General features: G+C 49.5%; 1 protein-coding gene and 1 non-coding gene across 4 annotated transcripts; both read left to right on the forward strand.

Moving 5' to 3' along the window:
• The first annotated feature begins 9,474 nt into the window (after positions 1 to 9,474).
• RPL18A (ribosomal protein L18a) lies at positions 9,475 to 12,982 on the forward strand. 3 transcript variants are annotated; one of them, XM_089905276.1, is made up of 5 exons: positions 9,475 to 9,544; positions 10,972 to 11,144; positions 11,745 to 11,874; positions 12,528 to 12,637; positions 12,833 to 12,982. In XM_089905276.1, the coding sequence occupies exons 1-5, from the start codon at positions 9,490 to 9,492 to the stop codon at positions 12,923 to 12,925; spliced, it is 561 nt and encodes a 186-aa protein (XP_089761402.1). In that variant the 5' UTR covers positions 9,475 to 9,489; the 3' UTR covers positions 12,926 to 12,982. The 3 variants fall into 3 exon arrangements, with proteins under 3 accessions (XP_089761402.1, XP_022414135.1, XP_089761400.1); XM_022558427.3 differs by having other exon boundaries at positions 9,506 to 9,620; positions 10,965 to 11,144; XM_089905274.1 differs by lacking the exon at positions 9,475 to 9,544 and adding an exon at positions 10,224 to 10,277 and having other exon boundaries at positions 10,965 to 11,144.
• On the forward strand, positions 12,319 to 12,451 carry LOC115803119 (small nucleolar RNA SNORA68). Its single transcript, XR_004023778.1, has one exon. It is a non-coding gene; the product is annotated as a small nucleolar RNA SNORA68 (small nucleolar RNA).
• Positions 12,983 to 16,719: the final 3,737 nt, after the last annotated feature.

Genomic DNA, 16,719 nt, shown 5'->3' on the forward strand with positions numbered 1-16,719 from the left:
AACATCAATTGTCCCCAAAATGGTCTACAGAGTCAATGTAATTCCAATCTAAATTCAGCAGAATTTTTTTTTTATAGAAACTGGCACTGACTTTAAAATTCATATAGAATTGCAAAGGGCCAAAGTGACTTTTAAAAAGAAGATAAAATCAGAGGACTTATTCTGCCTGACTTCTAGGCTTATTATAGAGCTAGAGTAATCAAGACAATTTGGTATTGGTGAAAAGATAGAGAGGTAGATCAATAAAACAGAACAGATTACACTAATGGACTCATATAAATATAACCAGTTGATTGTTGACACAGATACTAAGGCAACTAAATGGAGGAAAGGAAAGTTTTTTCAACAAACAGTACTGGAACAACTAGACATCATATGGGAAACAATTAACATCAACGCTTACCTCACACCATACATAAAGTTAACTCAAAATGGATCACAGACCTGAATGTATAACCTAAAGGTATAAGACATCTAGAAAAAAACATAGAAGAAAAATTTTTGCAAACCGTGGTAGGCAAAGTTGTCTCAGCTAGAAAACATTGATAAGTTAGAATTCATCATTTTGCTCTTCAAAAGACACACAGAGGGACTTCCCTGGTGGTCCAGTGGTTAAGACTTCACCTTCCAATGCAGGGGGTGTGGGTTCAATCCCTGGTCAGGGAGCTAAGATCCCACACGCCTCATGGCCAAAACACCAAAACATAAAACAGAAACAATATTGTAACAAATTTAATAAAGACTTTAAAAATGGTCCACATCAAAAAAAAAATCTTAAAAAGAAAAAAAAATCTTTTTAAAAGACACCACTGAGAAAACAGAAAGGCAAGACATAGATCAGGAGAAAATATTTGCAATGCATACATTAAATAAACAAAATACCTGTATCCAGAATATATCAATAACTCTAACAACTCAATAATAAAAGACAAACAACTCAATAAGAAATTGGGCAACAGATTTGAACAGACACTTCACCAAAGAGGACGTATGAATGGCCAACAAGCACATGAAAAGATGCTCAACATTGCTAGCCATCAGGGAAACGCAAGTCAAAACCACATGAAGATACCACCTCACACCCACTAGAATGGGAAAAATTTTAAAAGACCGACAATAACAAGTGTTGACAATGCATTGCTGGTGGGAACGCAAAATGATGCAGCCACTATGGAAAAGAGTTTGGCGGTTTCTTAAAGCTGAACATAGAATTACACTCTGACCCAGCCATTCCACTCCTAGGTATTTAGAGAAAATAAAATGGATGTCCACGCAAGGCCTTGTATTCCACCATGCATCGAAGCTTTATTTGTAATAGTCTTAAACGGAAATCAACCTAAAAGTTCATCAGCACGTGAATGAATGAACAAGCTGTGGTCCAGCCATCCAGTGCAATACAACTCAGCGATAAAAGGGAATGAACTATTGATAGAAACAACGACATGGAACAATCTCTGAATCATGATGCTGTGTGAGAGAAGACAAGCACGAAGCTTCCATATAAAATTCTGGACCGTGCAAACTCATCTTAGTGACAGAAAGCAGATCAGGGTTGTCTGGGGATGAAAGTGGAGAAAAAGCACAGCAAAGGGGTGCAAGACACTGTGGGGGATGGCGTTCATGATTTTTTTTAAATAAATTTATTTATTTTTGGCTGCATTGGGTCTTCGTTGTTGGGTCTTCGTTGCTGCATGCGGGCTTTCTCTAGTTGCAGCGAGCGGGGGCTACTCTTCGTTGCAGTGTGCGGGCTTCTCATTGCAGTGGCTTCTCGTTGTGGAGCACGGGCTCTAGGTGCGCGGGCTTCAGTAGTTGTGGCATGTGGGTTCAGTAGTTGTGGCTTGCAGGCTCTAGAGCACAGGCTCAGTAGTTGTGGTGCACGGGCTTAGTTGTTCCGCACATGTGGGATCTTCCTGGACCAGGGCTCGAACCCGTGTACCCTGCATTGGCAGGCCGATTCTCAACCACTGCACCACCTGGGAAGCCCGGTGTTCATGATCTTGATCGAAGTCATGATTTCATAGATTTACACACTTGTCAAAACTATGTAAAATGTGCATTTTAAATAAGTGCAATTTTGTGGACTCCAATTATACTTCAGTCAAGCCGAAAAGATGGGTGGTAGGGAGGAAGGAATACCAAAGGGCCGTTTCCCACCTGTCAGACCATCACAGATGAAAAGTGTGAGAACTTGGTGTATTCTTGAGGGTCTGCAGGAACAAATTCTCGTTTGCTCTGTCAAGAGTGGAAATGAGGGAATTCCCTGGTGGTCCAGAGGTTAGGACTCCTCGTTTCCACTGCTGTGGGCTTGATCACTGGTTGGGGAACTAAGATCCTACAAGCCGTGTAGCACAGCCAAAAAAAAAAAGTGGAAATGACCCAGCCCAATGGAAGGGACCAGACGAAGCTGAAGAAATCACCCTGAAACTCAGCAAGTCTCCTTCTAGCAAATAAGCCTTCCAGGAATGATACCTATGCAGTGTTATTTATTCATCAAAGCACTCTTATAACAGCAATCAGTTGGAAACAACCTAGATGTCCAGCCACAGGGGATTCACTGAATAGAGTATGGCCATTCTCAGCATGGAATATTATGCAGATATACAAAAGAATAAGGTAGCCCCAATGCTGACAGTGTGGGAAGACCTCCCAGATATTCTGTGAGGGAAAAAGCAAGGCGCAGGAAGTCTGGGCAGGAAGCTTCAGTTTGTATAGAAAGAGAAGAGACAATGAAGATTTCCTCGTATTGGTGAAGACTCTCTTTGCAGGGAAACATAAACAACTTGTTCCCATGGTGCGCGGGCTTCTCATTGTGGTGGCTTCTCTTGTTGCGGAGCACGGGCTCTAGGCGCGCGTGCTTCAGTAGTTGTCGCGTGCGGGCTTCAGTAGTTGTGGTGCACAGGCTCACTTGCTCCAAGCATGTGGGATCTTCCCGGACCAGGGATTGAACCCACGTCCCCTGCATTGGCAAGCAGATTCTTAACCACTGTGCCACTAGGGAAGCCCCCCACTGAGGCTTTTGACACATAATAATTCATTTAATCCTCAAAACAACCTCAGAGGTGTGCACTGTGATTCCCATTTACAGATGGGAAAATTGAAGCTGGGGGAAGTGGAGCCTCCAGCTTGCTTTGCTTCCCCACCTCACAACGCCCTAGGACTCCCCCACTCCAAATTAGGCTGAGAAAGGGAAATGGGGGTTTGGTCCCTGGGCGTGGTTTGGGGGGTGATAGCTGCAAGGAGCCCACAGGGAAGCTCTCACCTTCCTCACTTAATTTTTCTCCCTAGCACACACCACGCTCTGCTGTGGCATGCATTTTTTTTATTTATCTTGTTTTTGTCCATTTCCCCCATTAGTATGTCAGCTCCCCCAGGGCTGGAGTTTTTGGTTAACCTTGTCAGGGCTGTGTCCCAGCTCCCGATACACAGTAAGCACTGATGAATGAATAAATGAATGAATGAATGAATTTGGCGGAGGAGCCTTAGGAAGTTGGGAGCAGGGACAATTGGGGACAGAGAGGAGGCGGCAGAAGGCTAGGGCCAGGATGGGGTGGCACCTGGGGTACAAGGGAGTGGATGTCTTGGGGACGTTTTGGGGACAAAAAGAAAGGAGCAGAACTCCTGCCAGCCGGGCACTGGAAGGATGGAGGTGCCAGTAGCCGAGATGGAGAAGGGGGTGGGCAAGATAGGGGAGCTCCGAAGGTGACAGTCAAGATAGGAGGGGCTACTTGGTGATGCAAGCCGCGGTGCACCCCAGAAGCCTGGATTAACAAACTGTTCCCAGGTGCTCAGGGGCCGCCTCTCGAACCAGGAACCTGGCTGCACCTAATTGAATGGTGATGACAGAAACGGAGGGACGCCTGGCTTGAGATCCCCGGTCCAGCACCAGCTTATCCGGCTCGGGTTCCGGCATGGCGCGAGGTGGCGGAGCCGGGAGGGGTGCGCAGGCGCAAAAGGGTGGGTCAGGGGCGAGGCGGAGACCATGGCAAAACTTGCCAGGCAGGACCAAAATGCCAAAAAAAAAGAAAAAGCTTTTTAGGCAGAACACACACACACACCCCACACGTTCGTTCCTCCTCCTAGTTGCAGGGGTCACCCTGACCCAGGCTTTGGAGATAGAAGCGCCAGGTCCCAAGGCCAGGGCTCTGCTGTGACCCTACCTCTCTACTTCATCCTCCTCCCCTTTCCCTTCTCCTCCCCTGTCCTTCTTACTTCCCTTTCTCTGGACCCTCTCCTGCCCTCCCAGGACTTGATTTGTGCCCCAGGCTCCAGGACCTCTTTCCACTGCCTGTTCCCTCCCCACAGCCTGGGGAAACCGAGGCCTAGAGTTCAGGCACAGTGGGAAGGGCACAGCCAGCAAAGGCAGAGCCCCTGCCACCCCAGTCCAAACAATTATATGCCATTTAAACCTCCTAACAATCCTAAGAGCTAGGGACTATTATTAACCTCACATTACGGATAGGGAAACTGAGGCCCAGAGCAGTGATGCACCAGGGCACATTCGGTGGGATTCGAACCTGTGCCTATCCCACACAGATATCCCCGGCTATGGGCCTCGACCCGGCAAAGACGGGCAAAGGCTCTGCTGCCACCTGGTGTACACTTGCGGCAGCGCTGTTCGGGTGGAGTCGCCTCTCGCCTGTCGGACGGCCCAAGCAAGGGGCCAGAGCCAGGAGGGTGTAGGCCTGATGCCCTGACCGACCTTCCTGCATCATGTTCTCCGGCCAAGCTTCCCAGTTTTCACAACCTAAGTGTCCATCTGGAAGACATGGACTAACTAATCTCCTTCCCATGTTGGGCTCACGACTTCTTCAGCACAGAAAGACCCCAAAATGCAGGGGGGGGGGAAAGAAAAGCATTAACTGGAATGCATACAAAAAAATTAAAGACCACAGATAAAGGTAATTCTGTAATTATAAAGAACAGCATACATGCATATTTCTTCTCCTTTTGTCTCATCTGATTTTAAAAAGCGGGTGTATAAAAATATGTATTAATTTTATTTGTGGGCCTATAACATGTAGAAATGTAATATATTTGTCAATAATAGCACAAAGGAGATGAGAGGAACAAAGCTGTATTGAAGTCAGGAAATGACACCAGGTAGTAATGTTACTGAAATTGCAGTCTGGCTGCTCGCTGCTCAAAAGCCAATAAAGAGGCAAGCTAGAGCTTCCCTGGTGGCACAGTGGTTAAGAATCCACCTGCCAATGCAGGGGACACGGGTTCGAGCTCTGCTCCTGGAAGATCCCACATGCGCGGAGCAACTAAGCCTGTGCGCCACAACTACTGAGCCTGCGCTCTAGAACCCGCAAGCCACAACTACTGAGCCCGTGTGCCACAACTACTGAAGTCCACGCACCTAGAGCCCATGCTCCACAACAAGAGAAGCCACCGCAATGAGAAGCCCACTCACCTCAACGAAGAGTAGCCCCCGCTCACCGCAACTAGAGAAAGCCCACGCTTAGCAACGAAGACCCAACGCAGCCAAATTAATTAATTAATTATTTTTAAAAAGTGAAATACCACTTCACACCTGTTAAAATGGCTAGCATCAAAAAGACAAGAGTGGGACTTCTCTGGCAGTCTAGCGGTTAAAACTCCGTGCTTCCACTGCAGGGGGTGTGGGTTCGATCCATGGTCAGGGAACTAAGATAGCACATGCCTGCTGTGCGCCCAAAAAAAAAAAAAAAAAGACAAGAGATAACAATTGGAGGTGAGAATATGGAGAAAAAGGAACCCTCTTTCACTGTTGGTAGAAATGTAATTGATGAAGTCACTATGGAAAACAGTATGTAGGTTCCTTAAAAAAATTAAAATTAGAACTACCATATGATCCAGCAATTCCACCTCTGTATATTTAACTGACGGAAAACAATAACACTCACTCAAAAAGATATTTGCACTCCCATTTCATTGCAGCATTATTTACAATAGCTAGGACATGGAAGCAACCTATGTGTTCATCAACAGATGACTGTATAAACAAAATGTGGAATATGTATACAAGGGACTATTAGCCATTGAAAAGAAGGAAATCCTGCTATTTCCAACAACATGGATGGACCTTGAGGGTATTATGCTTAGTGAAATAAGTCACACAGAGAAAAACAAATACTGTATGATCCCCACTTACATGTAGATACCACACATAAGTTCCATTTATATGTGGAATCTAAAAAAAATGAACTCATAGAAACAGAACAGATTGGTGGTTGCCAGAGGTGGGGGTGGGGTAGGGGAGATGGGTGAAGGGAGTCAAAAGGTACAAACTTCCAGGGACAAGATAAATAAGTTCTGGGGATGTAATGTACAGCATGATGACTATAGTTAACAGTACTGTATTGTATATTTGAAATTTGCTGAAAGAATAGATCTTAAAAGTTCTCAACACAAGGGAAAAAAACTGTAACTATGTCAGGTAATGGATGTGTTAACGAAACTTATTGTAGTGATAATTTCACAATATATACGTATATCAAATCCTTATATTGTGCACCTGGAACTAATACAGTGTTATGTGTCAACTATATCTCAATAAAACTGGGGAAAAAAAGAAGGAAAGCAGTAAAGGAAGAATAGAGGAAAGACAAAAAAGACGTAGGACACAGAAAAACAAAAAGTAAAATGGCAGATGTACTGTTGTTAAGGTGACAACACTCCCCCAATTGATCTACAGATTCAAAACAATCCCTGTCAAAATCCCAGCTGGCTTCTTTGCAGAAATTGATAAGTTAATCCTAAACTTCATATGAAAATCTAAGGGACCCCAAATAGCTTTTTTGATCTTGAAAAACAAGATCAAAACTGTAGAATTCACACTTCCCAATTCAAAACTTACTACAAAGCTACAGCAATCAAAACAATGTGGTACCGGCATAAAGGTGGATATATAGATCAATGGAATAAAATTAAGAATCCAGAAATAAACACATTTATCTTTGACAAGACAATTCAAAGGGGAAAGAATAATCTTTTCAACAAATGGTGCTGGAACAACTGAATATCCTCATGTGAAAGAAGGAAGTTGGACCGTTGTTTCATATCACACATAAAATTAACTCAAAATGGATCAAAAGCCTAAATATAAGAGCTAAAATTATAAAAGTATTAGAAGAAAACATAGACATAAACATAACTCTGTATTAGGCAGTAGTTTCTTAGCCATAACACCACAAGCACAAGCAGCAAAAGAAAAAATAGATAAGTTGGACTTCAAAATTAAAAACTTTTATGCTTCAAAGGACTCCATCAAGACAGTGAAACGTTAACCCACAGAATGAAAAAAATTTGCAAATCATATATCTGATAAGAAACTATGAATCTCTAGAATATATGAAGAACCCTTACAACTCAATTATTTTTTTAAAAAACCACTCAATTTAAAAATGAGCAAAGAATTTGAATAGACATTTCTCCGAAGAAGATATACATATGGCCAATAAGCACAGGAAAAGATGCCCAATATCATTAGTCATCAGGGAAAAGCAAATAAAAAATACAATGAGATACCACTTCACACCCACTAGGATGGTTATAACAAAAGACAAATAATTAAAAGCGTCAGTGAGGAAGTGGACTTGGAGCCCTCACATATTACTGATGGGAATGTAAAATGATGCAGGAATTTTATAAAATACTCTGGCAGTTAAACATAGAATTACCATGTGACCCAGCAATTCCACCTCTAGCAATACCCAAGAGAAATTAAAACATACATTGACACAAAGATTTGCACGCAACTGTCATTATTTACAATAGCCAAAAAGTGGAAACCACGAAAATGTCCATCAACTGAAGAATGGATGAACAAAATATATCTACACAATAGAATATTATTCAGCCATAAAAAGAAATGAAGTACTGATCCATGGTATAATGTGAATGAACCTTGAAAATATATGCTAAGTGAAAGAAGCCAATCACAAAAGATCTCACTTTGTATGATTCCAATTATGTAAAATGTCTAGAATAGGGAAATCCATAGAGGTAGAAAGTAGATTCTTAGTACCCCTGGGATGGGGAAGGGGGAGAGAATGGAAAGTGACTGCTAAGGGTAAGGGGCTTCTTTGGGGGATTATGGAAATGTTCTAAATTTTACGGTGATGTTGCACAACTGTGTGCGTGTGTGTATGTATATATATATATATATATACATACACACACATATATATATCTGTAAATGCAATTTAAAAAACCATTGAATTGTACAATTTAAATGTGTTAATTGTATGGCATGTGAACTATATCTTAATTAAGCCATTATTAATTTTTTACTTAATAAAAAAAATTCTAATTGGGCTCATTTGTCACCTCCTCCAAGAGCCCTCCCTCCTAAGATAAACCCTCCAATTTACCCTCTTTCCTCTTTGCTTTTCTTCACAGCCTGACATCGTGAGTTCTTTCCTTTTCCATTCTCCGTTTCCCCTCCAGGACAGCCTCTTTTTGCCCCAACAAATTGCTAAGCCCGGAGCCCCTCAAAGGTGGGGCTGCACCTTGATCAGTTCTAGCGCCTCCCCCCGCCCCGCCCCACCCCCCCCCCCGTCCCCCGCTGCCCCAGGATGTGTACTGGAAGCAAGCAGATGGGGTCTGAATATCTGCTACTATGAAACACAAATCAGACACCCCTCCATAATAATAATAACTACCACTCCATCTCTTAATGAAAGTTAGCGATTGTTAATCGCTCTGTCCCTGGCGTTTTACTTTTTTTTTAGTTTATCTAATTTTTCTTTTTTTTTTTTAGTTTATTTTTGGCTGTGTTGGATCTTCATTGCTGCGCGCGGGCTTTCTCTAGTTGTGCCGAGCAGGGGCTACTCTTCATTGAGGTGCGCAGGCTTCTAATTGCGGTGGCGTCTCTTGTTGCGGAGCACGGCCTCTAGGTACACGGGCTTCAGTAGTTGTGGCACGCGGGTTCAGTAGTCGTGGCTCGCAGGCTCTAGAGCGCAGGCTCAGTAGTTGTGGTGCACGGGCTTAGATGCTCCGCGGCATGTGGGATCTTCCCGGACCAGGGCTTGAACCCGTGTCTCCTGCATTGGCAGGTGGATTCTTAAACACTGCGCCACCAGAGAAGCCCTATTTTATCTAATTATTGTAACATTTCTAGGAGGAAAAACACCAGTATTATTCCCATTTAACAGAAGAGAACTCGAGAACTCCGTTAACACACCTCCGGGAGAAAAGAGACCCGAAGTGAGAAGAAGCGCCGCGACCTCATCATAGCCCCTGGACCACCCGAGGTCCGCTTCTACCTACATAAGGATCCCGGGTAAGTGGAACCCGGAACTGGCCACCGAGACCTCCCGGCGTATCTACAACGCCCGGCATGCGCGCGCGCCGACGCTCCCTTACGTCGCGTTTGAACAGGAGTGCTAATCTCCCCCGGTCTTGGGAATTGTAGTCTCGCCGCAAACGGAGGCCGGGCTGCGAGAGTTTGGTGGATCTGGAGCCAATGAAGAAGCAGATCTTATTGAGCTCGGGGCCGACGAGCCAATGGGTTCGCGGCCTCGAATGGGAGGGACTTCCGGCCACGAAGTCGAGATGAGCGGCTGCGCGAGACCGGTCATTTCCTTTTCGAGGGTGGCGGCGAGCGTGTATAGAGCGCTATGAAGGCCTCGGGCACGGTAAGACAATCGTGGTGGGGCAGGGAGTCGGGAAACGCGAAGCGGACCGAGTCGTGGGCCACGGGAGGAGGCATGGGACACGCGGGAAGTGCTTGTTCCGGCTAGGTCCCGCGCGCCGCCGTCCCCACTTGCAGCCAACATGGCGGCCACTGCGGGAGCCGCGTGGGGAGGCCGGTGCATGGCCCTGGCCGGCTCGGGGATCGCGGAGGCCGGGGAGGCCGAGTCTCCTTTCCAGGGGAAGGGACAAGTTGCACGGCGTGGAAACACGCGCCGCGGGACCTCATCGAGCTTCCGAGCCTCAGTTTCCTCGTCAGCAAAGTGGACAGGGTGGTGGGAGGGCGGGGTGGGGGGGAGGGCAATAGAATTCTGTTTCTCCTGGCATGGCTGTGAGAGAAATGGAAGTTTATAAGTTCGAGCTGACATGGAGAGTGCTAGCCTTATCGCTGTGGAGAGTACTGGGCAAAATCAGAGGGTGTTAATAGCACAGAGATGGAAGAGTAGGCCCTGGGGAGAAACAGTATGGGTGGGTCATTTTCAGCTTTCCAGCCCCAGTTTCCACACTGGAAAAGGGACCGACCGCATCGGTATCCCTTCCTGAATGGATGGTCCGGGAGGCCGATGAGTCAGGTTGACAGAAGTAGGAACCGAGTTTGTGAGGTTTGGAGTTATTTTCTATTGATATTAGTAAAATGGTGACGGGTCATCTTATGGAGATGGTTCCTTTCTAGTATAGCACAGGATTTGGACCTGGCAGACATCTTCACCTTTTGCATCTGTGTAAACAGGGAGCTTACACTTGGGAGTCCAAACCCCTTGGACAGCAGCTGGGAAAACTGAGGCAGCTGCAAGTCATGACAGCAGTGCAGGGAGCCCAGAGCTGGGCAGGGAACTGGATTCTTGTCCTGGTTCTGCCTGGAGTTGGCTGTGAGATCCCAGGCTGGTTACTGTCTCTGGGGTCTGGAATGAAAGAGGATCTTGGCAAGTTACTGTGAGCTGCAGAGATGCTCTGGAGGAAGGAGACAGCTTGACTGTTCCAGGCCAGCCCATAGAAAGGGAGAGGAAGGGAGCGGTTGCGACGCTCACCCAGCTTTCCTGAGCCAGGGCCAAGGGCACACAGGCACCTTGGTTAATCCTCCCCACTCTCCCTCCCTTTTATGTGGAAGGTTCAGACAGTGGCATGACCCACAGTCAGCCAGATTTCGCACGGAGGCCCTGGGGTGGGACTTGCCCTTCTCCGTCCCCTGATCCAGTCGTCAACAGGCTTGGGAAGGGGAACGGAGTGAGTCTCCACAGTTACCTCTGGGCTTTGGGTGCTGGCCCCACCTCACCCCCGTTCTCTTTCAGCTTCGAGAATACAAGGTGGTGGGGCGCTGCCTGCCGACCCCCAAGTGTCGCACGCCGCCCCTCTATCGCATGCGGATCTTTGCGCCTAACCATGTTGTTGCCAAGTCCCGCTTCTGGTACTTTGTATCTCAGCTGAAGAAGATGAAGAAGTCTTTAGGGGAAATTGTCTACTGTGGACAGGTATGGGGTGTTTGAGGCTGGGTGGGATCCGGAGAGGATTTACACCCTCCCATGGGGCATCTGTCACCCCACAGAGTTAGCAGACTTTACAAACTCTGGCCTGTTTCCTTGTGCTCTTCAGGCCCTAGGTTGGGATGGAATAGGTGGCTCGGTGCCCTTTTCCTAATGAGAAAGCCCAAGGCCCAGGGAAGCCCTGCTGGGACCCCTTGGTTGAGGCTGGGCCTCGTCTGTAAAGTGGTGGGGGAGATGCTGGACTCTGCACTGTGAGGCTACGTTGGGCAGCAGATGGTTTTTGGCCCAGATGGTCCCAGGAGAGTTGTGTTGAGGGGTGGTCTGGAGCTGTGTCAGTCCCCATGGGGGAAGCATTTCGGCCTGGACTGCTCTGCACCCCTGCTGTTGCCATGGGAATTCCCCTTGCACAGCACATTTCCCCTCAGATGTCTGAAGGTGCAGGGACTGGGAAACAGGCAAGAGAGGCCTGGGGGCTGGGCTGTCCTTTGGAGCGGCAGGGCGGGGCGGGAGCAGAGGTTCAGAGATGGAGGGGGTCTGATTGAAGCTCACTTGCTGCTCTCGCCTCAGCTGGTCTCCTCTCTTTGGCAGGTGTTCGAAAAATCGCCCCTGCGGGTGAAGAACTTCGGCATCTGGCTGCGCTATGACTCCCGCAGTGGCACCCACAACATGTACCGGGAGTACCGGGACCTGACCACAGCCGGCGCTGTCACCCAGTGCTGTAAGCCACCGGGTCCCTCCTTTAGGCTCACAGGGCAGGCACTTGCGGCTCAGTCTGGCATCCTTCCTGCCAGACTGAGGCAGGACAAACGCAAGAGCTTCCTTGGGGGCAGGCGGGAGTCCCAGGGATGGTGACAGGGGAGGCACAGGAGGTGTTGCTTTGGGGGCAGGAGGAGTGGAGAGGATGCCCCAAGCACACCTTTTTCTGGAACCTTGGCAGCAAGTGGACTTAGGAGATTGGAGGGAGGGTACTCGAGTCATTCCTGAGCTGGTCCAGTCGCCCACCACCAACTGCATCTGGAACCTCCTTCTTGAGGTTTGAGGTCAGCCCCTTGTGTAGAGGCAGCTGCTGCTCAGAACCTAATCCAGCCCCTGTCCAGTGCTGGGACCTGCCATTCGCAGCCCCAGGTGCTCCCGGGATGGGTCACCTACCAGGACCAGAGCCCAAGCACCTAAACCCAAGAACTGCTGTTTCTTGTAACAGCAGTTTAAACAGAGGTGCTAACAGCAAGTGGATCTTGTCGCCTTTGGGGGCCTGCAGCCATGCCCCTCAAAGTGAATTTGGAGGTTCTACACACTTGGTAGCCAGTACCTGCCGGGACCAGGTGCTGTGGCCGCTTGTTCCCCAAGTGCCCCCATTCCTGATCCTTGTAGACCGAGACATGGGCGCCCGGCACCGTGCCCGGGCCCACTCGATCCAGATCATGAAGGTGGAGGAGATCGCAGCCAGCAAGTGCCGCCGACCAGCAGTCAAGCAGTTCCACGTGAGTGCCCTCGGGGCCCTGCTGGGCAGGCTGGGCTGAGGGGGCTGGCCTGGCAGCTCCTCCAGACTTGGGAGATGCAGTAAAGCACCGGGTTTGACGCAGGAGGCCAGTGGGGGTGGCCACACCTCAGTGGTCCCTGGGAGACAAGGTTAAGAGCCTCCCCACAACCCCCTTGCTTGCCTTTTCTTATTACAGGACTCCAAGATCAAATTCCCACTGCCCCACCGGGTCCTCCGTCGCCAGCACAAGCCACGCTTCACCACCAAGAGGCCCAACACCTTCTTTTAGATGCAGGACCTCCCTGTCCCCAGGTCTGCCCAAATAAAACTCGCTGGGAAAACCGGGCGCTCAGATACAGTTGTTTTCTTTGCACACCCTGCAGAACTCAAAAGGGTGCAGCCAAGCTGTGAGTGCTCTGGGAGGAGTCCTCTCCTCGAGTAGGACCCTGACATTGGATTCTCCAGAAGGGGAGCTCTAGGAATGGCCAGCCCCTGCCCCCCTCAGCTCTCTCAGTGCCAGCAGGCAGCTCTGTGCTGTGAGCTTCGGGATATGCTGTATGGTCACAGGTTTGGCCCCCAGATCTTTCTTACCTGCCTTGTTAGACACAGTTCTCAGCTCTGTGCCTCCCCCCGCCGCCCCCCATTTCTGTGGTGGTGAGGTGACAGCTGCACCCTGGGGGAGATCAGGTTGATGGGGTTGGTTTCATTCTGTGTGTGGCCTTCCCCACCCAGCCTACAACCCTGGTCAGGATCCTCACAGCAGGCACAAGGGGGCGTCCAAGAGGGTCATGAGCCAGCTGTGCTAGCTTGTTTCCCCTTCGCCAGCTGGGGGCCCCTTGAATGAAGCTGTCCTAATCCTGCCCAAGGAGGTCAAGGTTTCACAGTGGGCATCTGTCTCCTGGAATTCCAGGCATGAAGCTAATCCCACCCTGGCCTGAGCTCCTCAGCCAGGAGGCTGAGGCACAGCTAAGAGCTCAGATGTTGGGAACATCTGTCCTTGGTGTGTCACTCTGGGCAGCCCTGGCCGTTTGAACCTTGAGTGTCCTCTTCAGAAGGTCTGGACACTGACCCCATTTGCTCAGTTGACAGGCCTTAGGGAGTCACTACTCGCAGGTGGTGGGTACGCAGGTCAACGAGGACCTGCCTTGTGTTCCAGAGAGCCGTTGATGGGGAAGAAGCTGAGGCACAAAGAGGTAGTTGAGGGGGCGGGGAGAGCAACCAGTCCTGGAGGGTGGTCCTGGATAGGGGCACAGTCTCCCCTTCCCCACCTGTGGCGGTGGGGCTAGTTGGCAGGATGATCCTGGGTGGTTTCCAGAAAACCAGCTCACTTCAGACCCCACCTGTTCTTGGAGAGGTGCCCGAGGCAGGGCTCAGGCACAGCTAGCCATTCTCATGGGAAAGACAGGCCCTGGGTTCTTGCTGGCTGCTTTGCCTGTTCCGACACCGGTGCTTCTTTCCCACCTCCTGGGCCTTTGCACTTGCTGAGCACTGTGCCTAGACTACTCTCCACAGATCATCACTGCCTCACTGAAGGCTATAAACCATTGGGTTTCTGTCCCCCACCAGACTGAGTCTGAGAGGGCAGGGACCACGTGTGTCACTGCGTCACCGGGAGGAGTTAAGTAAGTCTGAGAAGAGTAGTGATGGCCAGTGAATATCCCTCTACCTGTATCTGCACCACGTGGGGTAAAGTCCTGGGTCTGGCAATGCTGGGTCAAATTTTTGATGTTAACTCTGCCAAAATGTCTTCCACGGATGTACCAGTTCATTCTCAACAGCACTTAATAAGAAGGGGTCATGTTTTCCTCCAGCCTTGCCCACAACTTGGGTTAGCAAGCCGGTGGCTGAAAAAAACCACACCTTAGGATTTGAATTTGCTTTTCCTTATGCGAAAGCCTTCTGCCCTGACACAAAAGTCGTTTATATGAAAGAAAAAAATCTTACGAAGTTGAACCACTTTTTAAAAGCTCTGGCATCGTTATTCCCTGGCAGTCAGGTGGTTAGGACTCCGCACTTTCACCTCTGGGACCCGGGTTCAACCCCTGGTCGGGGAACTAAGATCCTGCAAGCCATGTGGTGTGCACCCACCCCACCCCCCGAAAAAAAATCTCAGATATGTGGGGCAAAAGCCTGAAAAAAATCTCTACATATGTTGCAAATACTTTTTTCCTCAGGGTACTTTCTGATGTTTAAGGTGTATTTTGGGGGGCCAGGCCAAGTTTTTATGTTTCCCTAGTTGATTTCATTAACCCTGTGCTTTCTGGCAGAAATTCCTAAATATTCTCTCCTTCCTCAGTAAGAGGAATCTCCATATCTAGATGGCACCCAGAAGTTTCCCAGCCTCCTTTTAATCTAGGGATGGGCATGTGATACTAGCAGTAGTGATGTGTGCCATTTCCAGGAACTACCATCTGGCTAGAATATAGGCACAATGGCTGGTACTCCAGCAGCTGTTTTTACTCTGGGTCTGCATGACTAGAACATGAGAAGTAAACACCTTTGTAGGCTTTCCAAAGCTGGCTAGAGGTGAGGACCACTGAGCTGAACACTCAATCTCCAGTGGGAGTTGAGATGCCAGGACCAACCAGCGCAAAGGCCCAGAGCTAGGAGGAAATGGGCCCATCCCTGTGTGGTCTGTGAGGCAGGATTGGCCACTTGGATCACTGACTCCTCTCTATGGTCAGCTGGGGCCCAGGAACAGGTCCTTGCCCGGACTCACCCGGCCAGCCCAAGGATGGGCAAGAATCTGGAGCCTGAGAGGCCTGGTGGACCCCTCCCTCCTCCTCAGGTGCTGAGGCACTCCCAGGTCCCACCTCGGGGCTTGTCAAGGTGCTGGCTGTCACAGACCGGTCAGAGCTGGGAGCCCTGGGGAAGAGCCGCCCATCCCTGACCCACCCTGTACCTCACTCCTGTGTCAGGACCAAGGTGCCAGGGCAAGACGGTGGGGGTGGGGGTGGCAGGAGACCTGTAGTAGATCCTGACACCTAGAGACTCTGAGAATTGTAGGATCAGAATCCTTAGGACTTGGAATCAGAGAATCTCACAATGACAATGACCATGACAGCCACCAGTGGTAATAAAGGTTTGCTTTTACTGAGTGCAGTTTAGATGTTCAAGGACAGATACCCAGCAGGTCATGCTAGGGCTAGAGTAGCTCATGACCTCTCGTCTCCGCCCCTTGCCCTGTCACCAGGGAGACGTGGGAACGCTGGAACCCAGGCAGCGGGAAGGAGTGGGGGCAGCAAACACCCACCCAGCACCCCGACATTCCTGCCCCTTTTGCTTAGACTGCTGCTGCTGGGCCTTCAGGGATCGCCCTGCTCCTCTCCCCCCATCGACAGGGGGTCCTGGGGTCCTGCGTGCCCTCCTCCCATTCCATGAGGAATCACACAGTCAGGGAAGGTGTGACTGCTTCGCCTCCCTAATCCCTGCCCTCCTCCATACTTTCTCCTCCACCACGCCCCCTGCAGGGCTTCCAACTCTGGGCCTCCCGTGCAGGAAGTCCAGAACATGTCCCGAACCCACCCATTTCTCCCCACCCCTCAATCGCCGCCTTGGACATGGTGGGCTTTTCAGAACCTAGAACTCTCGTTAGGTCCCTCATTTGCTCCAGACTCTTTAATGGCGGCCCGCCCCCACTGACCAGCGCCCTCAGAATAAAACCCAGAACCCTCGCCAAGGCTCAAGGTCCACTGCGTTCCTCCCTGTCCTGCTCCTTCCCACCTCAGGGCCCTCCGCCCAGCTCTCTCGAAGCCTGGCTCATTTTCTGTCTGCAGGGCCCCTCCCTGAGACCCCACATTAAGTGGCCCCCCCAGGCTGTCTCCATCTTTGACCTTGCTTCACTCTTGTCATCTATTAGCTTCTGAAATGGGTATTCATCTGCTGGCTTGGTCAGAGCCATGAGGCCGTGAGCGGGGTGGGTCCACCTGGATCCTGTTGTGTCCCCAGTGTCCGTCCTGTTCCTAGAACCTCCCTGGGGAGATACGACAGGTTTTGCCTGCGTTTGCATCAATTTGCATATATTTGCATTCGCTTGCTTGGCCTTGTGGGAATCCTGGATTTCCCCTTTTCCACCAGGTTTTC

Source organism: Delphinapterus leucas, unplaced genomic scaffold (assembly GCF_059928025.1).
Source record: "Delphinapterus leucas isolate spDelLeu-1000000601 "Yukka" unplaced genomic scaffold, BTC_Dleu_Yukka2 spDelLeu_asBTCV2_sq25, whole genome shotgun sequence".
NCBI classification, from domain to species: domain Eukaryota; kingdom Metazoa; phylum Chordata; class Mammalia; order Artiodactyla; family Monodontidae; genus Delphinapterus; species Delphinapterus leucas.